Raw genomic sequence first — 24,733 nt, 5'->3', positions numbered from 1 at the left:
GTGGAAGATAAGGCTATGTAATAATTTAGTTACAACCTCTGCTTTCATGCATGCAGTCTTCAGCTTCTAAAACATTTAGCTATGCAGTTAAAACTACATTTGTGTACTGTATGGTGACCTACAACATATTCCCTGTAACATTCATTGCAATAAGATGATGTTAAAATTACAATTCCTGTCTTCATCAGCAACGTATTACTAACATTCATTTATCATAAATCCCTACTTACAAAAATGAGAAGTTTTCCCTGGTCAGAACGACAACTGTTATTTTTTTTTCTCTCATTGTAGAGACAAAGGAAACAAATATTCTGAGGCAGGAAATAACTCTTCCTGCTCAGTGCTGAAACATAATAAGCAGATAGATACTACAAACAAATTTTCTTTCAAGCAACACTTAAACCTACTGTTAGTATCCAATTTTAGACACTCTGAACTGTGTCTAGCAATTAAAGACTTATTTTTATAGCTAGGAACACAATCCACCCAGGAATGAATGTTTTTTCAGGGGTTAAGCATTAATGCTTAATTTCAAAACTAATGCAAGTGACATAAAAATTATTTTTGTCCCAGCACTGAATTCCATACTATTGTTTTCTAGAAACAGACAAACAAATAGTGATAATTCGTGAAAAACAAAAGATATTATAGCAGCAGGTAGAGTCCAAATGGAGAATGTGCCTAAAGTTTAAAATAGGGGAAGAACTATGGTGTAAAAAGGATCAACATGCATTCTTTCCTCAGTCAAAAAAAGCAATTCAAAGACAAAAATCTCCGTACAAGCAGTACAGCTCCAAAATAATACAGGTGCAAGTTAAAAATATAGTTACTCTGGTTTTTATATTAGTTATTCCATGGCATGAACCATCTCAGTTGCATGAACACTTTGTATACAAAGACAGAAAACACTATCCCAGCAGCAAAAGAATGACACAGTATTTCATTTGTTCATATAACCATGATTAACTTCCCAACTGATATAAAAAAAGTCTTTTAGAGGCCCTTGGACTTGAATTCATGAACAATGTAATACAACAGTGGAGGCCTCACAATCTGTGCTTGTTCTCTAAAAAGCAGAAGCAACTATCTTCCTCTCATGTGACAGCTAAACCCATCTACTCTTGCCTGCACAAAGAACTCTTGTGCTTTTCCTCCATGCAGGTGGGAAAGACCAGCCAAGTCTGAAGGCTTTTGCTTAGTAAACCACAGTTATATTTTGGAAGAATTTAAGTATTATGTGTGTCTTTACAGAACACATTTCTGAAGCGTTCAAAAAAACTTCCTATTTTAACTCAAGCTTGGCTAAAATATTTATTAAGTATTCTTATACTGTTGGGTCTGTGGAAGAAATATTTTTCCTGTGACTGCACAAAGCTCCTGCATACTGCAGGGCAGCCTCATTTTGTGGCCCTGAGCCTGGAGGGGTTTTGTTGTTGTTATTGGTCCTTTTAATCTAAAGTAAACCCCCTCATCTCTTCCAGGCAAGCTGAAGTTTCCCTACGTGACAGTGGCTAGCTAGGTTGCCAGCCTCCATATCACTGTACCTCAGCACAAAAAAAAAAAAATAATAAATTCATAGTATATTCCAACCAGGACGTGGTCCTGCGAGGTACACAGCATTCTGATCTTCATACAGCAAAACCTATTCATGAGCCAAGGTAACAAAGTGCTTAAGTGACTGCCAGGTGGTGCTTTATTTGAACAGCAGTGACAAAGCTAGGGAGCTGGACAAAAAAAACCCCTCCAAGTCTCAGAGAATGTGCTAGCTTGGACCAGGGAGTCTGACGTTTCTCAACAGACCACCCCCCTGCTTCATCAGGAAGCAAGGATTTTGTTCTTAAAATGTTTCAGCTTTTCATGAATTGAGCAAAAAAGATACAAGGCTTTTTCCCAGATAAATTTTAACATTGAAACATTGCCTGCCCCCCCCCCCCAAGGCAATATTAAAGATCTTTTAAATTCTTTATATTAGTAGTTTTAAACCAACAGACATCAGCTCCTGTATCATTAGTCAAGAATTTCCAAAGAAATAGATCTAAATTGTAATTCTAAAGTACTGAGCAAGCTCAACACTGCGATCACCATTTTTTAATGCATAAACTCAGTGGTCTGCACATTAGTAATTGCATTATTCACTTTGGATTATTTGCTTCATGAACTATAAAACTAAATACAGTAAGATTAATGTACTGCATGCAATCTACTGCAACATCTTGCGCAATAGAGAAGGCAACATTGTCCTTTGTTTCTGTGTCTTAATTTTGAAGACTTGCAAACGTAATTGAATAGTTAGATTATTAACAACTTGTTCTCTATGGATCAATGATTCAATATTTTAAAACAAGGTATGCAATACACATGTTATTTAGCAAACTATTGCAAAATACACAAGCAAGATTTACTTCGGAATAGCTCAGTGAATTTAATACTGATTCGCTGCAAGTATTTTTCTTACAAAGGGCATATAATCTTATAAGAAAGCTGAATTGCAGCTCCAATCCATTTTCCTGTGTTTAGAAACAGATGTCTTGGCTTCTCTGCTACCTTATTTGAGCAAACAGCTTTATACGGTAGCCACACTGGACCAAATTTTATTAGCAGCAGGAAACAGGAAAAAGGTAAGTTATGAAATAGGAAAGAGTCAATTCACCAAGGAAAGGGAAGTTCTGTCTGCTATATCCACAAATACCCAATCATAGGGAGGAAGAAAGTTTTCAGCTGCTGAGTATTTTTTTTATTTTTTTACAGTTGTCTGAAGCAAGTTAGCAAAGGTAACTTGCATTCCAGCAGCAGCCAAACCATGGGTGACCACAGGAAACATTCATGAACGAAAGCTGTCACACAGCAGCTCTACCAGAACAATCAATGCATTTAACAACAACAGGTTATGAGAAGAAGAGCCCAGGGTTTGATGGAAAAGCACTGAATGAGAAGGAACAAATATGGGAGAAACTATATATCCTGCTTAGTGCAAATGCCATATATAGTGACAATCAATAATGGGGGTGAGCTTAGATGGGATGTACAGAGCCCATTTTGGGGACCTTAAGCAAAATTTAAGAATATGTGCACCCAGCTACCTGCAACGCAAGCCTCAATAGGTCTGGAGAACGCTGAGCTAGTCAGCTGGCCTGGCATGCTAGGAGCAATGGGTATGGGGAGCAGGGACAAAAGAGTTAGCCATTCCCTGAACTGAGAGGGACAGCTACTAGTGTTTTAGAGAACTTCTGCCACTAACAGTTCCAGTAGTGTTCGCAGTTTCTCTTTAGCCATGAAGGATTTTTAATGGTATCAAGATCAATAAAAAGATTAGATCAAGATGGGCAAGGCATGGTCTGCCCTCCTGCCAGTCTCCCATTCCTTCTGCCCCTGATGCCACTGCTGCTGGCATCTATCATCTAACCATCTGTCTCCATCCTAACAAAGCAAAAGATCAGGTATGGCACATTCTGTTAAAATTAAAAACTTAACAGGGAACTTTCTCAACCTGGTACTAAATGGCAGCAACTGCCACTTAAAGACAGCACTGAATACGCTACTTCAAGAGACTAATGAATCTGGCTTCCTAAAATAGTTACAGGGATTTTAGCCAAATGTTATGTAAGTGTGAAATTAAGTTCTATTATTCTGTCAGAGTACCTGACAAACACAAAAGGGAAAACAATAATCATATTTTTTTTCCTAGCTGCCTCAGCTTCTGCAATAGCTCTTCGTTATTTTTCTTCAGAATGAAGTAGGCTCTCTGCATTTGGCCAACACACCACCCCCTGAGGCTCAGAAGGGGTATATATTCAGTGGTGCTGTGTATCCACTGTTTGCCTTTCAGTCACATTAAAAAATTGCCACTTTCAAATGTAATTTAGATGAATCACTAACAAGCATTCTGCATTTGAAACACCCCCCTGTTTACCTCAAGTAAGCTTGTATAGAGTAGAATTTAGGTTGGAAAAGACCTTTAAGATCATCAAGTCCAGCCGTTAACCTGACACTGCCATCCCACCACTAAGCCATGTCCCTAAGCACCTCATCTACCCGTCTTTCAAATACCTTCAGGGATGGTGACTCAACCACTTCCCTGGGCAGCCCCTTCCAATGCTTAACAACCCTCTTGGTGAAAAAATTTTTCCTAATGTGCAACCTAAACCTGCCCTGGTGCAACTTGAGGCCATTTCCCCTCATCCTATTGCCTGTTACCTGGGAAAAGAGACCAACACCCACCTCACTACACCCTCCTTTCTGGTAGTATCTTCTATGTATATTTTGAAACATAAACAGAAATACATAGAAATGCATTTATAATGTTACACATAAAAAAGCATAAATGGTGCCCAGATGTAATTAAATAAACATAACACTCAGCAGGTTCCTGTGCAACCTCTGCTGCCCTGAGGATCCCAGGCTGCAGCGTGAGAGCCCCCACTGAGAGCACCCCATCAGGTGACAGCCACTGCATCTTTACATCAAAGTAGTTTTAGAAGCTAAAACTTATCCTATTTCTTCCAGTGTTTTTCTGTAAAAGGGAACCAAACCTGTACAGAATCTGAAAACATGAAAGAAAAACCACGCTGTTGTTTGGCTCTAAAATGAGAACTACTGAGCCTACGCCTCTACTAGTTTGGTAATAATCGTTATATCCCAGTTTGATATACCCCTTGTCTTCTCTCCTTATAAAGTCATTAGATCAAGCATCTCTCTTGAAGACTTATCTCAAAAGGTGCATTTGCCAAAGGGAGTATTTCACTGCTAACAGGACAATATTCACAACCAAAGCTCTAACTCCACGGACTGAGCCATCACCTTCAGTGGAACCTCACAGACCCTGGTCAAGAAGGATCATCCCCTCAGTGATGAAGGCTCCAATCTCCAAAGATGGATGTCTAAAGTTACAGAGGTTAATCACCTGCCTGGATTTTCTAGCTCCTATGAAGTCAAATCCACCTACTTGAAATATGTAACACATTGGTTGGATTGCTTGCTCTGAAGCCACCTAGCTATACTTAGACATTTTGGCACTATTCAGTAGCCACTGAAAATGAGTCCTCCTACAAAACCAGCCAATACCAGCCTCAGTTTGCAACAGATGCTTGCTACAAAGCTAATGAAATGAGCCTTCTTAGGAAACATGCAGAAGAGAGAAGCCATCAGACATCTGAAACGAATATTAGAAAAGCTCCTAGGGCTCTCTAATTCTTCCTGCTGTTATTTAGTCTCCCAGTACCAACTCAGATGCATCAAGGTATGCACATATTGTGGTATTTTCAAGATGTAAAAATAGCAGTTACATTATGCGCTCTCTTAGACTCCTCACTTTCACATTAAAAGGTTTGCAGAGGGAATCTGGTATTTTATCTCTGTAAAACTGAAAGTTTGTGCCATTACTGAGCAGGATTTCTAGAAACGACAGGAAGTAGATAATTTGTATTGATACACGAGACCCATAGCTACTAGTAATTGTGCACCTTAATTATTTTCATAATTTTATGTGTTTGGACTAATATATCTGAACTATGATAATAAAACTTACACAAAGATTTATAAGTTTATTACACTATGACAAACTTCAGTATCCCAACAGAGAACAGAATCCAGTATGCCCAGTTCATGTTACAGCAACAGAAGAGAATACAGAAGTCCTGCCCCCATCCCATGGTGCTACATACTACTGGGCCCTACTACAAGAACAGCAGTAATGTCATTAAGAAGACTTGAACACAAGTGTGCACTGACAGTCAACTATGTGATTAGTTCATCTGCACCAGGTTATAGCATCTCAAGCATAGGTATTAGAAAGGTGTTTTTTTTTCCCCAGGTTAGCGCACCAAAACCCTCCTCTATCTTTTGCTCAAGCATAAGACCAAGTTTTTACTTGGTCATATATCACTTAAGTCAACTCCCCTTTTAACAGAATCAAATTCTTCTCTTGTAGCATGCAGTTTAATCTCTTAGGCACCAAACTGAACTTTGGATTCAGATTCTTTAAGCCCATCATATCTCAAAACAGGACTATTAGGTGAAACGTAATAGGCTAAGATACAGAAAGTGTCAGGTTAGAATGGCTATGACCCTTGCTGATATAAAAGTCTGAAGCAATTAACAGAGAGATGGGATCAGAAGTGTGATAGAACCCGAAATAGAAGTCCTAAAACAAAGTTCTCATTGCAGATTGTTTTTGTTTGTTTATATTTGGTATACTAGAGCAACCATACTGTTTTAAGTGTCTGTCCTCCTTTTAAAGATGAAATTGCTTATTGCATATTGGATGACTGTCAGAGCAGAGTAAAACATCTCCACACATAATGCATGGGGTAGAGTTTCTTATACAATTTAACTCCCCTACCCACAACAGAACATCATTTGATATTTTATACAAAAAACCCCATCATACTTAAGATAATGGGGATAAAGCAGATAAAACCATGCATGCTATACTCTCCACCTCCAATCAGAATGATGGAAATAAGATAGCATACAAACAAGTAACCTGGAAAGGAGAAGCTACCTAGAATTTCAAAAGCTACAACTTAGTAAATAATTTCTGGAGAAGTTACAAACGAGAAAGGGAATTTAGACCATTCTGGCACCATTGAAAAAAGCAGAATTATCAGCAGATAGATACCGTATGTTCCAAGATTGCTGCTGGAAAAAGAATTTCAAAGTTCTCTTAGAAAAAGATGATCATAAAAATAAGGGGCCTAAGAAAGCAAATACAAAATTAAAGGCTTATAAACATGTTATTGCTAGCAAAGAAATATACTCTAAAATTTTTAAGTCTTAATGACCGGTTAGGCAGTAAATGGTATGGAAGGCAAATGGACAATCAAGCTTACTCTTTTCAAAACATGTAAGTCTTTAAATGATTTAAAGCTAAATTCAAAAAGTTATAAAACCCAACAATCTCTGGCCTTACAGAAGGAGACCAGGGACCTAGAAAAACATTTAACAGGTTTGCTGTTAAATTCTTCTTTCCTGAAGAGTGATTTGACTGCCATGCTTCAGTGATTAAAAAAAAAAAAATAAAAAAAAAAATCATTGTTTCTCACCAGGATTATATTTGTTTCCTAGCATACACTGCTGACAAGTGTAACAATTTATTATCGTTATCTAGTAGTTGTGCTGAAGTAGCATCTAGGAGTCATGAAGCAGGATTCTAGTGTGCTAATTGTCCCAATTTGTTTTTTTTATTTATGGATCTTGCCTGTATCTGGTTTTGTTATTTGTACAAATCTTTTTTAAGCTTATGCTCTACTTTCATATATATATGGACAAGAAATATGGAAAAAAGAAAAAAACTGAGGTACGCTGCAAATGAATATCATTAATATGATTTCTGATCATACAGGAATAATGAACTGTACTAAATAAGCACTAAACCTTACTGAAGAGATACCCATCTTGCTCACTGATGCTCGGAGACCCATTCAAAACGTCATTGTCCTGCAAAGACCCACGCGTAAGCTGAATTATGCTCCAAAAGCCAGAGAGGACTAAACATTTCCACATACATTTCCGGCTCTGGCATAAAAAGCTTTTCTGGGGTGCAGAAATAAAGTAAAAAATTCATTGCAAGCCTATTTTGAGTAACTGCTAGCTGAAGAAATACAACCCTATAGCAACACATTAGAACCCTTCAGCCACTTGTGGCAGGTCCGTAGTGGACGGCCTATTTTCTACCAGCAGAACATCACAGGTGAACAGGCTCTCACCTTGAAGATCCAGACTTAGGCTCTTCAGTTCCTTAACTCTCACACATATAATGTCCTCGTACGTATACAGAGTGCTCTTTACGGTACGGGGAAAGCACTGTCTCCCTGTGCAACAAGGAGACCTTTCGGTGATATCTGTCAACTGATCTAGCCACAGGCCAAGCATACAGTAACTACACCCACTTTAACAATGGCAGCTACTATTACAAATGTTTATTTTTGTAAGATAACAACAAGCTAGCACAACAAAAAAATGACAGGAAAAGGCATTCAAAATTTCTGCAAGCATGTGGCTAAACTGGTTATACCTTCAGTAACTCCTACTTTGGCTTCTTTAAAATCCATAGTATAAACAGAAAATAAGTGCAGGAATCTTATCTGATGAGGAGGGGAGTATTTAGTGAGGTAACTTAAAAAAAATAAAAAAATCAATATAGTTAGCAAGGCAATAAAAAAAAAATTCCAAAATAACCAAATAGGTCTGCGATAACAAAGCAAGGAAGCCAATTACAGGACAGCAAACATATGGACTACTCCTTAACAAAAATACACCATTTCTTCTTACCCTGAGTGTACTCCTGACTGCAATTTTATTTTAAAATTTTGCTGCATTCATATTTCCCTTAAGCACATTGTTGTAAGTTTTTAGTTTATAGTAACGCATACTTCTTTAGAAATGCAATTCTTGATACTAATTACAATTACGGGTACAAGTTATGTACTGTCTGAGTAAAAATGCAGTGAGCTCACATCCTTTTGACATGGGCCTGGATAAAGGAAAAGGGGTATCTTCAGTATTTGCTTAAAAATTGTTATAAAATTGCAGACACATTCACACAGCAGTGTGAAAGCACAACACTAGAGAAGCATCACTTTACAAGAGCTCCAGCTTGTCACCAGTGATTTGAAAAAGGACACAATGTTCCATGTGAACAGATTTTGATCAGAAAGGCTTTTCATTCAAGTGTCAATTCAGTCGTTTCCTCCCAGGCTCCTAGGCACAATATTAAAACAAAAAATTAAAAAAAGCAAACCTATACTTCCTGCAAAAAGTCAGACAACATTCTGAATTTAAATCAAGCAAATGCTGTGGGGGAGCTGGGGTGGGGGGGAGGTGCCCTCAACTTCTGCCATTCAGTAGTCTACCAGAAAATGCTTTGGCTACTTCTCATTTCTTCCATTTATTTTTGAGATTAAAGAGCAATTTTTGATTCAAGCTACAAAATAAGTATGATTACAAAAAAAGAAAAAAGCATTTACTTGCTTATTGAGAGAATTATACTCAACAGCACTGCTTATAAGATAAGCACCAAAGGTATTTTCGGTAGGATACGTGCCAAGTATATCTGTAAGGTAATTATCTGGAGCACAGGAATATAGAGATATATGTGTACTTCAGGCAGAGGATAAGTTTTCAATGACAAAGATCTCTCCCTCTCACACATACTAGATTCCCTTAAAAAGGGAACTTAAGAAATGGAATTACAATTATGCACTTATAATTCAAGTTTGGCTTTATTTGGGACTTGTTTTAAATATTTAATACTGACAATCACGAGAGATGGAATAGAGTACGTACAAGTGGATGATGTCAGATCCTTCTTTTAAACTATCTGCCCATTTAAACTTCTTACTTAATCAGAAACTGACTGTCAGCATTCAAGCTAATAGGTTCTGATTTCCTGTATGTTGTTAATCAGTTATCATCTAAGACCAGTGATAGCAATTTTTTTTTTTTCAATCACATGTGACCTACAACCAGCTAATAGAATAAGCCTGGGGCCCACTCAAGCTTTTCAACTAAGGTAGTTAAAGCAGAACTGCAAGAAACACGCCAAGGAAAATTTGGTTAAGAATTGCCATGCATGCGGTTCACCCACGCTAAAAGGACCCTCAAGGTACAGATAGGAAGTGGTTATTAACCATTGGTGCAGTACACTCAAGCATTGCTTCAGCTGATATAGTGGCAACTCAGTGAAGTCCATGGCTTCAAAGACAAACAAATTAACACACAAGCGTACTTTCAGATTTTTAAATTGCTCTCCCACACAGCCAAAAAGACAAACATTGTGTTTGTTCTGCAATAGTATACACTAGGCTTTTGTGGACTCCTTGTGTAAGCTCATCAATGCCATCCTCAAACATCCATCTTCTGTCCACAATTGTGTTCGCTCTCTAGAAATAAAGTCTGAAATTTAATGGAGCGCTTCTCTGGAATTCTGACACTGTCAATAAACTGACATTAAGAAATCTAAAACAATCATAGCAAGGCCCTTTCATGAATATTCCCAATATAAGGAAGAATGCTGGGATGCTCCCACATGAAGTTCACAATGCCTAAGTATTCATGTACAGCAAGGACAAAGTTTCCTTGCTTCACCCCTGCCTCCCCACCCAAAGGAACTAATTTAAAAAACTGATATAAAACACGTGGTCAGGCTATCATGAAGAATTAATGCTTACCTGAACTTTACAGTGAAGTGAAAGCAGTGTACTGCTTCTCCGAGACCAGAAAAACATGATGTACTAATGCTTTTATAACCATAACTTTACTAATAAAAATTAAGGTATACATGAAAGTAAACTTTACCCAATGTGCCAAAATTAAAGTAATTAAAAACATTTTGGATTGGTTGAACAATCTCTTACTTACACATACATGCAAAAAAGTTCCACAGTTTTCTCAAACTTCATAATACATATTTGAGAAATTTGTATAAATAAAAGAGAAACCTCCTATCATCCATCTGGAAGATGACATTTCACCATGGCACATGAAAAGAAAGCCGCATGGAAATTAAATTTGATTTGCAGACTTTGGTTTTTTTTTTTTTTTCATTTTAAAATTACACAGAAATTGCACAGAAAAGCCTTGCTTTTCTTATTTTTACAGCATTTGTGAAATATAACTAAGCTCTAAGCCCTGGACAAATGTATAGGCCCCTGGTTCAGGCATGCCTGTTCTAGAACATAAAAACAATAGAGTCAAATACCAACATCCATTTTTTTTTTAAGGTGTCTTCCATCACTAAGCAGATTTGCAGACTAGTTTAATTTATGTGGCTGCATTTCATTCATTTATGTTTGACCCTTGAAATCTGTAGTACAGAAGTCCTCTGACAACAACATACTCAACTGAAAGCACTTCCTCGCCCCAACTATTATTTTTCTGCATTTCTCAGCATGCCTCCCTAAGAAATAATATGCCCAAGTGCTACCATCCTGAAGCCATGTGAAATAAAGGAAAGCCAGATTACAAGTATTTTTCTTATATTCCTCTGCTTCCTAGTTGTCACTACTACCAGCACCCAATTAACAAGAACTATGATTATTAGGAATTTATGAGTATGATTCAGGCAGCAGTGGAATTGAAAACATTTTTGCATTTTATTTAAATCAGCTCAAGAGAAACTTCAGTCCTGAATAGCCAAGATTTTATTCAAATTATCCCTCATGCTTTTGTTTTTCTAAAGTGAAGAGGTATCACAGCTTCAACTTTCAGTTTCACATATATTAGCACTGTCCCTGGATTTTTTTTTTTTTTTTTTTTTTTTTTAAGAGAGGTCTTGCAGGGCAAGTTAAAGCCATGTGGGAAAAGCATGTAAACTGTGTCAGTCCCTGGTATGAGTGTCTCAGTTATGAAGGGATCATAAAATGAATGTACTTCATCTTAAATTTTGTTGCCGCCAATATATTAAACATTTTAAAAATCTACACATTAAGCAAAGAGCCCGTTACACAAAGGCCTGCGTACAGGCAGTATTTCTGTAGCTCTGCCAAGTTTCAAAAGCAAGACAGAACTTTTGGTGCTGCTGCAGGAATATCACATGTATCCCTCCCTACAAGGAAACCAACACAAAAACCGTTTCAAAGCACAGATGTGCTTTACCCCATTACCTGTATCTGCCTGCCTATGAAGCTTTAACGCTGACACCCACCAATGCTGGATTTCAGATAGTTGCAATACAATTAATTCACAATCAACACTGTAACGACTAGAGGTAGGAAAATGTGGTCCTGCTTACAAGCCACATTTCCCTGCTCTAGGGGGATACAACGAATTGCAGCCCTTGCCTCTTAGAGCAGACCAGTTTACCACCTAACATCACTGCAACTGATGTAACACAAAATTCAGCATGGGGTGCAATGTGCAAACATGCAGTTAGGCTAGCAGTTCATGCTGCTGTAAAATGCCATCCTTAAATTTAGTTCAAGTATTAATGAGGAAACGCAGTTACAGCAGCGTGTGACAGGCATTCAGACTGATGAAGACTGCTGTGCTCCCCTTTTCAGGGAAGAGGCACAGTTAGAGATGATAATTACGGTCAGCACAGAGATAGCTGCTACATTAAAAGCAGCAGATTTCTAACTAAAGCCTCAACTGAAAGCTTTGTTTTCTATACAGTTCAGTCCAAAACAACCACTCTCTGATGGCAATTTTTAAATTCAACTTCCTAAAGTCCGAAGTGTTAAGAAATATTAATGTTAGGCTATTAAGAAAAAAACCTGTGTAATTCATCTTTTAAAACTTGTCATGCATAAACACAAGATGCAAACATTAGAAAACACAAAATCAATTAAATAGAAATACTGAATTGTAACTCAAAAAACCCCAAGTAAAGCTGACAATTTCATTTTTAATATTCCAACTAAAAGATGTACTCATATAACAAAAGGGAAATTGGGCACGTAAAGTCTACTGTATAGGTCAGAGTTGAAGTAGATCATAGAAAAATCAGAAGTACTGCATTTTTTTCACAACATACATCAGTTTACAGCAGGCTGCAACAAAGTTCTAACCCCTTCCAATCTACTAGCAGTATGTGACCAAGGTATTAGGTTACTTTAGCATTATAATATAAAAAAAGCTGAATTGAACCCCTGGGAATGCTATCAAACTGAAGGTCATATAGAACATTTGTAAAACTGGAGGTTCAGAGAGATTACTGAAAATTTATTCCATGGGACAATACAGAAGAAGTAAAAATTTTGTTTCTTTACTAAGCGGCTTTCATAAATTTGTGAGGAATGAAAAGCAAAAAAGTTAAAACAGTTTTTCAGAGTATTAATCTGAAAGCATACACGTTTAATAAGCAAGACATCCAAATTTCATTTCTTATCACTTCCCCATCTGCCATTTCCATTAAAGAAAAGCCAAGTTACTGCTGCTGCGGGTACTTTTAAGTTTTTCAGATTGGTTATGGATCTATTTCTCAGCCATAAACACTTAACTTCTATAGATTTAAGATGCTTTGAAGCATGAAAAAAAATGCACAGAGCATTTAAAAAATAATCAAACAGCAATGAGCCCATAAAATACCTATATGCAAGTAGGATCTTGAATTTGCTGCTAGAGTACTCTTAGATCAAGCACTAATGTTAGAATTAGAGTGATAACAAGCCTAGAAACACATTAGGTAATTTAAATACCAGTGCTCTGAATAAACAGCTATATATGCCACTACAGAGGAACATGGGGCCAGAAGCTATCCTAACTTGGGTAGGTAACCTGTTGAAACGGTTCCATATACCACCTTCCCAGCAGCAATGTCGGTTTGAGGAGTTCCTACTCCCCACCTCCATTATTCACTTCTATGCCTCCCTACTGATGCCTATCTGACTTAAAAAAAACAAAATCCAACACCACACATTTTGAAACTTGAAGTTGGAGAGGAGAAAATGGAAAACTGTTGAACTGGATTTCATCTCCAGTCCAATTCATAACATGGTCCTGCAATAAATTTCCCAGGAAAACAGACAGGATGGCATTTCTGGTGAACAAATTTCAGTCAGTCTATTAAGACATAAAGGTAGGTCTTCCATTTTCACAGTACACATGCATGGTGATGCAGATTTATTCCAGCAGAGAAGATGCCCCACATGCAGCAATGGAATTTACTACACTGGAGACTACAGTTTCATAGGATAAAGAAAGTTTTGTTATCAAAATTAAGCTGCAGAAGTAGGAACTACAGCCCCCAAAATCTGAAGTTTGTTCTCCTTCAACCTGAATTTATTAAGAAAGATAGCAGGGGTTATGAACTGCAGCCATGATATTAGATGTATTGGAAAGCTTAACACTCTGAAAGCAATTAATATTACTTTTTTCTTTCTGTTCAAGAGGCCACTCCCAAAAAATAAATACTTCCTTTGTTTTCTATTTATGGTAGGAAGAAAACTCTACATTTTCAGGACAGAAAGGAAGCACGGCAGTATGACTCGAAAATAAATACAAGAACTGAGCTCACAGGCACCTGTAGACTGTGTGCATTCACAAGGCTCCCAAGCTGCATAATCTGTCACTCCACAGGATCTCCCCATAGGAGTATCTTTGCAAGACCAAACCAGAAGTCCCTGTAGCCCAGTATCCTATGTCAAACAGCAAATACCTGCACATGCTGTGGCAAAACTACAGGAACAACCTCTGAGCAACTCCTCCTGTTACATTCTTCCCCACATCCACCAGCAGCATGTGGCTTCAGGGAGGAACTGGAAGAGGATGCTTCCGCATGAATTTGCTGCATTGATTTCTGATCTGCTGCAAGCCTTCATCTGCTGGTTTGTATGTAGACTGCACTCTGGAAACTGAAGGTATGTCACCTGAAGTGACCAGAGATGTTTAAAAGTTGAACTAACCTCAGGGGAAAAAGAAAAAATTATGTTTACTCAACACCACAATACTAAGAAAAAAAAAAAAAAACCACAAAAAAAACCAGCAAGATGACTGCTGAAATTAACTGTAGTAGAGAAAGTTAAATTAGATACATGCTAGAGGTAAATGCACATTGTTTATTCCAATTTATATGCCATCTTTGTGTACAAATTTAGGTCAGGGAACAAACCCCACCATCAGAAAACAGAAAAATTGAAGGCTTGGGAATACAGTAGTATAAAAAGAGAATTTCCATAAAGACACACGCACACCTTGAGCTCTCCCACTTTCTTTTAAAATCCTCAGGTAAGTTTAAAAAAGTTGTAATCATCAAATCTGCTCCTGTAAGGTAAGTCAAAAAGGAGGAGGGTACTCAGGTACCCTCCTGAGTACTGAGAAAACTAATTGGTCCATGGAGTACAGGCTTGGCTTTCTTTATTTTTGCTTTGAATCAGTTTATCTTAAGAAGGTCTTTGACTTCTCTAGGTAGCATGTCCTTGATTAAACGTCACACTATCACATTAATACACAAGGATGATAGGAGAAATGCCACTGTTTCAGTGTTCAGAAAATCTTACACCAGAAATGCCATTCTGTACAACTGCATTTAAACTACAAGACCCAAGTAATTCTCCCAGTGTGGCAAACTACAGACTATAGTACAGACTATATCCACAGATAGCATTTCCTAGCAATGTACGTAATCTACTACCTTAGCTTTCCTTAAAACTTCTTTCTGCTTATAGGACAGGAGATGGATGAGGAGGCAAAGAAATAATACTTAAGGTTAGGACATCCGATATTGCCATAAACTGCTTTATGCTTTACTTTGTGAGCAAGTTTCACTCAAATCAAACTGGCAGATGGAAAATCCCAAATGACCTACTTGACCTTTTGGGGAGGGAAGAAAGAGAAACTGTACAACTATGGTTTATATTAAAACTCTAAAAGAAGCTGTCCATGCAAGCAGACATTCAACAAACAGACCTGTCAGTTACCAGCCCAGAAGAGAAGAGGAAGGGAGGCAAGTTTCGTTTCATGAAGACTTTCCCTGGGGTAGCTATGCTACCAATGAATTCTTAGAAATAAGGTCTGATTGAACTATGGTTTGTTAAAAAATAGTTCGTAAGTCATACCTAAACAAATCAGAAGATGATTAACAATTACGACAAATTATATATATAAAAAAAAAGATGTTCAGTTAAATCAGTTCCCTCACAAACAGTGAAGCTAAAACAGAAACACTCTGTGTGTGTATCTTGGAACACGTTCTTAGGGATCTCAGCAGTTCTTCCTGCTGTAGGCATTGAAGTTTCTGACGAAGTATAAGAAGGCTGTAATTTCCTGCTTTGCAAAATTATCAAAACGACTGTCACTTTTTCAACATTTAACAGGCAGACAGGAACAGATTACTGTACCTAGATGTTGATAGTGTTTCATTAGCACACTGTAAATGTTACCTCAGCTATGAAGGAAAGCTGGCAGCAGAATTCAAGGTAAACAAAAACAAAAACCAATCTCAAATTCCTGAAGGCATCAAAGGCAATCTCTTACAAAGGCCTAGACAGAACAATACCAGACATTAGTCAAGAAAGATGCATTCTCATGCTCTCTCTGAAACATAAATACGAAAAGGACAGAAATTTCAATACATGCATTAAAGTTACATTTGCCATAACACAAATGGCATGAGGACGAAGACAGCTACTAATGGAAATTAAGAAGGCTTCATAAGAACTCCTTCCCTTGCAGAAGTGGGGAATGAAAACATTTTGCAGAAGTCAGCTGCATGCTTTTGGTTTCCCTTATCTGGCTAAGAAAAAACCCTTCTCTTTCCTGTTGTAGCATGCAAAAATCTCTGTGAAACTCAGTTCATGGGGGGCAGAAATCTGGAAAATAGTTATTTTCAAGCACTGTTTTAACACTGAGCATGTTTCATGAAGCAATTCCTTTTCTACAGATTGTTACATTCAAAAACCCAAAATGGCTGGACAATGTAGAAATACAGCTGTGTGTTTCAACAATTATAAAAGGGGAAATGTGTGTGTGACAACAGTCTTACGTGACTTCTGCACTGAATTGTTATGAATAGCACAGTACACAGTTGACTCAATTTAAAATACGTAAAAGTTAAATAAACCCAATAGATACGATCAGCACAGGACTGAATTTTACTACACTATATGATCTGCTGCAATCCAGCTTCTCCTTAGATGACTTGTTTAAGAAATAAACAATTTACTCCAAGAGCGCCATTAAGAACACAACAGGAAGCGTTTCGCTGCAGATCAGAACGCTGTTTCCTTGCACTGCAGAACACGCTCACTGGCAGGGTTCTTTGCAGTTAAGCATTTGGTCACTTTGCATCAAGCCCACAGCAAACTCACCATCCACTAAAGAATCAGCTGCATGAGATAAGCAAAAAAAAGTACAAGGCACTTGTTACCTGCAATTTGTCTCAGAAGACTTCTACAGCAGCATTTTTCTAAGTTCATCTAGGAGCAACAAACTCACATCTGCCTTTTTTTTAGGGGGAGTTGTTTTACGGTTCACAAAACACATGTATTTCTCTTATAAAATTATTCTCTTTACAGCAAAAGAAATCTTGTGTCATTCACATATAATATAACCAGTTGAAAGTGGTGCAGTAAAGAAAACATTAGCTAATTTGGGAGATGTTACTATGTAAGTAGCAGCTGGCTGTTCCATTTGCAACTTACCAGCTCCAGTTTCACAGTGCGTTAGAGAGTAAACTACTTACATATCCATAGGATATGGGCATCTCTTGTCCATAGGACAGCATACCATACTCTGTCCTCAGTCCAGGACCCAAAAAGCAAGGAGAGGTGTTCACAACTATGTAACAGCATTAATTTAAATTAATTCTTACTGAGAAGAAAGCAAAGCATGAAATCTAACCTATTCATGAAAGTGTGGCCAACAAAAATTATGATCAATGTGTGTAAGCGAGCTAGTTATCTGGAGTTTTTATTATAGTTTACTCAATCAAAATATCTGTAGTTTTTCTCCCATATGAAGGGCAGTAGAATTCAAATGTATGAGAACAATAAGCGTAAGTGTCTATGTCTAATTTAACGCAATGGAGAAGTGCCACTAGTGTCTGGGGGTGGTGGTGTGGGGGAGGAACAGTTGTCCTTGTCTGAATCCTCTTCTGGTTTCATATATTCGCCAGTTAGTACAATTATAAGCAAACCAGACGTTATTCCACTGTAAATCCCCTTCAGTGCTTCACAAATTGATTTCATCATTAAAAGCAAAGCTTCTAGTGTAAAACATACTGAAACATACTGTTAACTTGCCATCAGATCAAAAGACATTAGAGCTATGCTGGTCTTAGCAGCAGCCCCACAAATCAAGCAAGCAATTCTATCTAAGCAAGCAAGCGAACAACCAACACTAAATCTGGAAGAAAAAGAATGCAAACAAAAGTGTCTTGGAACAGTATTGGAGAAGGTTAAAAGACATCACTCCAGTATCTGTACCCCCCCACCTAAAAAAACCCAACCCAAAGCCAACTTACATATACTTTCCTTGCACTTTGTTCCATGTATTCAATATCTCATAACCATCACTTGTGCCACAGAGATATGTGCCCAACTTTGCTGGTAAATGCCTTGCTTTGAATGAGAATGAGTGGCAATGAAATAAGTGGAGACAGGAGACTGAAGCACTGTTTTTCCAGGAACTGCTTAAAATCAGACACCACAGCGATCCTTTGACACTATTCAGGCATTTTTGTGAAGTAATTCCTGATACACGCAATTATGACATACTATCATAATTGTTACACTGTTCCTATGAGCCAGAACTACACTACTCGGCCATATTTCCCCTGTTGAAACCAACCTATACAGCAGGCCTGAAAGGCATCCTTTCTTCTGGTTGAGTCCAAATTTTTCCCAACTGACATTGACTATGATGCTGTCTGGGAGCAAAAAGAGATCTGCTTCAATTTTTTTCCCCTTTCATTTGGAATAAAGCATTCCAAAGATTTAAGAAAAGGAGTAAATACTAGATTGAACCTGTGGAACAAGTTTTATTATAAACTTCCACTTTGTTTCCCACTTCCCACCATTACTCTTTAAAAGTTGCTTCCAGATTTCTCACTTCATAGCGAATCCTGCATGGTGTTTTTATGCCAGCCTATCTAGGACACCTTTCTAACACACATATGAAACGCAATGTAAATGGTTGTCTGATGGAAACTGTCATACCTATCTGAAGGTTAAAATTTATGCACCTGCAATGAAAGCAAACTGCATAATTCTACAATTTCTCTCATTTAAAGCCTTAAGAAAATATCCCAGAAAGTAATAAAAATAAGTACTTTGGCAGGGCCTCCTCAGTAGCAGACACTATTCAAAAAGACTTCATAAATTTAAGCAGTTTTACATAACAGTATTAGACCTAGACATGGGTGCTATTAAGGAATAACACATGCTTTATTTTTTGATCTTATGTTTGAAAATCATCGATATAATTTTGCACCTACAAGAACAGCTTTATTTAAATTAGCGTCCTTTGGGTGCCTGCGCTTTCAGGAAAAAAAGCCAAAAATCAGAAAGCCACCTCCCAAAAATCTAGTACAGAATGTAATTATAGAAATATTTTTTCCTGAACTTTCATCCTACAGTTTAGTGCAGTGGAGAACAACAAATGGAAAATACTTGAAACATATGCCTACAAGGGCAAACGCAAGAAGAATAGGCCATAAATGACAATGCTGAACCAGCTCCAAAGTTTCAGTAAAGGCAAGACCTGTTTCTCCTCTCCGCATCCTGCTGTCCCTACCAACACAGACCACATGTTTTGAGGCTGGCTGAACCATTTTCTCTTGCAAAGGTCCAAAAGCCTGATCAGTTGCAAGTGTTGCCGTTTCACTCTGGGACTAACCTAGAACAGGGTTTCCTCAGTCACTTCACAGCACTGAATTCACCAGTTGAGATACTCTTCCTGCACTGCCGTTTTAACAGGAGTTTCTGACACTAATGCATACATTCCCGCAGCAAGTGTTTACTTCAATTTGCTACAGCTTCTCATGAAGATTCTCCAGCAATTTTGAACACCATGATGCCCTGAAATAAGACAGACACTAAGTGAATCTGTGCTTTCAAGTGTGTCTAAATCTGGTTTCTGGAGGTTTTCCAGTTTGTTTTAATTCAGTGGTCTAAGGGAAGGTCAAAATAATATTAACTGAACCTTGTATTTCTGCTCAAAACCATTTTATTTCTTCATGCAACAACAAATACTGGTCTATTAAAATGATGACCTTAAAAAACTTCATTGGTTTTCAAATCGGTGGATAAAAGCCAGCTAGTCTCTTTTCAAAAACATTTAACAAAGAGCACCTCAAGCAAGTTACGAATTTTGAGAAAAGTAAAATTTTGGCATTATTCTTGAGGGATGCTTAACCACTTCCAACTTCAAATTAATAATGCAAATAATATTTAGTAGTGTGCACTCAATCCTAAAAAGTCAGAATAAACCACACCACTTTGAACAAACTGGCTGATAAACATAAATTTCTGTTAATTTGTTCCCACTTCCAGCTTCAGAGAAAGAGGGCATTACATTTCTGAAGAAGGTGAAAGACTACCAGCAACTGCTGTTTTGGATTGTTCCCCTCCCTGCCTTCACATTTCAAAAGCTTCCCAATTCATATGAAGTATCTACAGAGGCAATTTGGTTTTTCCTAAAAAAACAAACAAACAAACAACCCTCCCAAAAACCCCAGCCAAACAAAAAAACCCCCCACCAAACCAAACAGCCAAGCCTCACAAAACAGTTACCAAATTTTGGCTTCACATTTAAATAACTAATTCTATATTTCAGCTGTATTTAAAACCCAACCTTAACTTCCTGCATAACCAATTCTAATTGCAGATGGCATAGTAAAGAAAAAAGCACAGAAGATGCATTCATCTCCAGAAAACACAGAAATCAAATACTGACAAGACAAATTCAGAGCTATTAACTGAAATTTAAAAGAAATTTGAGTAACTCGAGTGGGGGTTTTTTGTATACACATTCAGTCAGAAGTATATCAATCTAGAAAGCAGCAAAAGACAAGAATATGTTTTAAAACTCCAGCATTAAAAAAAAAAAGACACTGAATAAGGGATATGACATTTACTTTGAAAAAAAAAGCCTAATCACGAAGAAAATGAGACTACAATGAAAGAGAATCCAAATGGATATGAAAAAAAAAAAGTTGCTAGTAGAAGTTTCGGTATAGTTTGTGCTCCTATGCAAGTACCAGCATGTACCTAAGGCACAGGTGAGGCCCAACTTACCTAAACCTTTTTTTGATTTTTGGATTTGATGAAGCACAACTCATTTCTGTTTCAATTATTTCTGTATTTCTCTGTATACTCAATAAGGTTAAAGTATCTTCACATCATAAAAATCTGAACTTGCATAGCTCAAAACAGTGTCTATCTTTGTGGCCTTATTTTTTTTACTTCCTCCTGAAGCAAGTCATTAGTTCCTCACTCTTTGTACTAGACTCATTAGACCAATCTATAATTTCTAACCTTACTTTATTTATTTGCAAGCAGCCCTAACTGTCTTACTCAAAATTAAATTAAATGAAAATGAAGAGCTAATTATCTTCAAGATCATTCATTCTTATCTGGAAAGATCAAATTGTCAAATCTGCCTTGCAAAGCTTTCCTCCAAAAATTTCACAGGTATTTATTTGCAGAAACAGTCATAAGTGAAACCTTAGTAAATTGTGTGTTGTCCACACTTCCACAACCTATTTGAGGATTTAAAATCAGAATCCATATAAAAATCAGTAGTAAAACACCACCACTCTGTTTTAGGTTAAGTAACACATTTAAAAGTAAGAAACACAAAATACAAACCGGGACTGTGACCTAAAGCAGTAATAACTGCTCTAGTAATAAAATAGTCATAAAACTGTGGGAAATAAGAGTCCTAAGTTTCACTGAACCAACTTAAGGGGAAATTATCCCCCTTGTTACAGAGGAAATATCCTTCATCCAAAGGAAATCAATAACAACAACTGAATCTGAAGTAATTCCCTGAGGTGCTACCAAGAAAGCTTTTACTCATCAGCTGTGCTTCAGCAGACGAAACGATAAAGCGGCAACCAATTAAACAGGTGACTGCCAAGCAGTCTGACCAGCACAGCAGCTGCACTGGTTTATACTCCTGTTTATGACCCACCCTGCTGTGTTATGACTCCTCGGAATGGACCTTCAACCTTAGTTAAAAATAACTTGTGTTAACATGACATAGTGAGAAATCTATCCCAGAATTTGTCCAATTATTAACAATTCATAATCCAATTTGATTTCCTCTACTTTGCCACACAATCTAAGTTTTACTTTGAAACAATGAAAAAAGTGGGGAAAAAAATTCTACACCTCCTTCCTACAGCTCTGGAAGGCGCTCTAGTTTAATGGCATTGCCACATATTAAGAGATTACAAAAGGAATCTTATGTCAAATCAATGCGCAGTCGGACGTTGTACAAGTTTAACTACCATCACTGAAACACATTTGCAGCACACCAGTTTTAAGGTCAATGAAAAGCATACTCTTCTGAAAGACCTTTACAAGACAAATGTCTAAGAAAGGAAGATGTAACAAGCATTTGCTTTAACACAGAGGTAAGTTCCTTATTAAATTTTAATAAAATGAGGTGAGCAGTAGCAGCCTCTCAAAAATGGGACAGACCAGAAATAAAAACTTGTTTCCAGGAAACACTGGTAGAACTACAGCTGGGGGAAAGTACGTGTGAAACAAGTCATGCCCTTGTGTCTTGCTAATAACCTGTTTATGGAAATACTTTTCTCAACAAGTTAATCTTATACTACATACTGGAAGCGAGCTCGCTGTGAACTACAAGCTGAAGACTGATGCCACCCATTGAATTAATTGCTACACTAAACTGACAGGCAACCTGTGACAAGGGTGACAGAGCCCCAAGTCCATGCAGAAGTCAGAAGGAAGACGCACCTTTGAAGTGGAGATGGAACAAGGCTGACTTCAGCCTGGACTGCACAGGACCAGTGAAGAACACACTGTCAGGTAATCCTACCCTGGAAAACTAAAGGCATTTGCATAGTCAGCTTCAGACATATTTCTAACAACAAATATGATGTGAACATTCAGATACAGGACCCAAACTGTATCCCTCTGAACACTGCAGACAGGGAAGGTCAACACTTTCAGAAGACAGCCTTCCCATCTACTTGCTTAATATGTCTGGGTTAAGCATTAGCCAGCCAGCCGTGCATCCACACAAAGTTAGAAGCAAGCTGCTGTACAAATATGGAATAGCACAGTTCTCAGTTCTTACACACTGCTGACTGCCCATTCGCAGCTTCTGATGGACTAATGTAGTTATACTGAATGAGTTAAAAATTTTAAATCCTGTAATTATAGATTATTTTAGTGACTGCAAAAAGTATACAGTAACCCAACAAATCCTTATCAAAAGTCACCATGGTAAGAACCAGCTACACTAACCACTTCCCTTGTGAGAGCCAGCTTTATTCCCTCCCAGTTATAAAAACATGCCATTTATTTGAACATGGAAAGGGAGTAACAGTGCTAGACCCATATTGTCTCATTTCCCATTTCCTTTTAGGTATCAAAATGCAGACCTTGTCACAATAAGGCTCAGAAACGCAATGAAGCAGACGGGCCTTCAGGAGAGAAAGGTCCTCCAAAGTGAACTTAGCAGGAAAAAAGAACAAGCTCTACATAGTATTTTTAATTTTCCGAAAGTGATTGTAAAGAAATGGGAGGGAAGACCGGATAGGCTGACTGTTACTGACACATGCCAAACCTTGCCCAGTTATAACTACAGTGAAAACTTTGACTGCATTTATGTTTATGCACTAAATATTTGTGGTTTCAAGGAGAAAAAAAGTTTAAAAAATTTCTTTACGGCAAAATCCACAGGCCTTTGCACCTCCACCAAATCATAAATTTATTTGTTGTCCTGTTTGCTGCACAAGAAAGTGTTTTGAAATCCATAGGCGATGGTGTCTTCTCCCCCAGAGATCAACTGAAAATGCTTAAGGGAAAGAAGAGCCTGTACTTCTTAAGGTACCAGCTCCTGTAACACAAGCTATGTTCTCCCCACAGAGGGGAGACAGAGCACAGCCAGTCCCAACAAGTATAACCATAGAGCTCTTCTGCACAGATGATATTTCACAGATCCGAAAATGCTGCAGTTGCATAAATCAGTCCTCCATCTGTTTTTTGGCTTTGTTCCAATCCAGTTTACCTACTTACTAGTTGTGCAAATCAGGGAGATGTGTAGCCCTTTTGGCTGTTTGATCAGAGAACCTTACTGTACATTTTGTACCAATGGTAACCAGAGAAAGTAAATTCATTCAGTAGTCTTTCCCTCACAGACATAAATTGGAACAGAGCTGAATTATTTCCCAATAAGCCAGAAGAAGCAAACTGAGTATTTTTTCAAAACAGCTATTTATAGTTAAAAAGGTTCTAAGTATATTTAAAAAAAAGGAAAAAAGGAAAGACAATCATATTCTTACTTTTGACAACTTTCACTGTTAAGTCCTTTGAATCAGGGTTTTAATCATGACAGAAACTCACAGTTCTTAGATATTTCATAGAATCATAGAATGTTTTGGGTTGGAAGGGACCCCTAGAGGTCATCTAGTCCAACGCCCCTGCAGTGAGCAGGCACGTAACAAAACATGGTCTGGCCTAGCCAAGAGCAACCTAAACGCACAGAAGTTGAAACATCCATTTACATGTTGAGATTCTGTTAGAACCAGGTGGCCTTGCAGTTTGTAACACATACTACACTACCAGATCTTGCATCCTTCTTTTTCTCCAAGCTCTACAGGCACCTGCTGCCTGAAACATCAGAGATGGTCTACCTCACTCACCTTATGAATCCCATACCAAGTTTTATGGAGCTGAGAACCACAAGATGCACAGCGCTTACCTACTCATTGTGAGTACAACAGGTTTTATGCTAGCATCACCCTGCTGCCAGTAGCTTGACAGAGTTGACGAGCAGAGAAGCTTCACTCTGAACCCTGAAAGAGTCACATGCAACTCCAGGGTGGGCATAGTGGTCATTCAGGTCCTGATTTTCCTCTGAATTGGGATTCATGTTTTGAATAAAACCCAGATTAGAGAAGTTTCACCTACTCAGTGACAAACCTTGTGGTACTGGTGCCTTATGCTGCAATAAAGCAAACGGGGTAGATACACAAGAAGTGAACACTTGCTCATGAAGAATACCAATAAAGCCTATAAGGCTCCACCATTGCACAAGGGTTTTACTAGAGGCTCACTCACAAGATTAAAACCTGTATTTTTGTTTAAGTCCCAGTTATTTA

At 37.8% G+C, this 24,733-nt stretch overlaps 1 protein-coding gene across 1 annotated transcript in view; it reads right to left on the bottom strand.

Moving 5' to 3' along the window:
* The window catches only part of MAP3K1 (mitogen-activated protein kinase kinase kinase 1), a 49,044-nt gene extending 24,540 nt beyond the window's left edge, over window positions 1–24,504 (bottom strand). Inside the window, exon 1 of the mRNA XM_009648280.2 lies at window positions 24,374–24,504. Within this exon, the coding sequence (XP_009646575.2) occupies window positions 24,374–24,504 (131 nt within the window). The remainder of the gene's footprint in view (window positions 1–24,373) is intronic.
* Window positions 24,505–24,733: the final 229 nt, after the last annotated feature.

Source organism: Egretta garzetta, unplaced genomic scaffold (genome assembly GCF_000687185.1).
Source record: "Egretta garzetta isolate BGI_Z169 unplaced genomic scaffold, ASM68718v1 scaffold471, whole genome shotgun sequence".
Taxonomy (NCBI): domain Eukaryota; kingdom Metazoa; phylum Chordata; class Aves; order Pelecaniformes; family Ardeidae; genus Egretta; species Egretta garzetta.
Note: the sequence above shows the minus strand (reverse complement) of the source record. Positions and strands in the feature narration are given on the sequence as shown.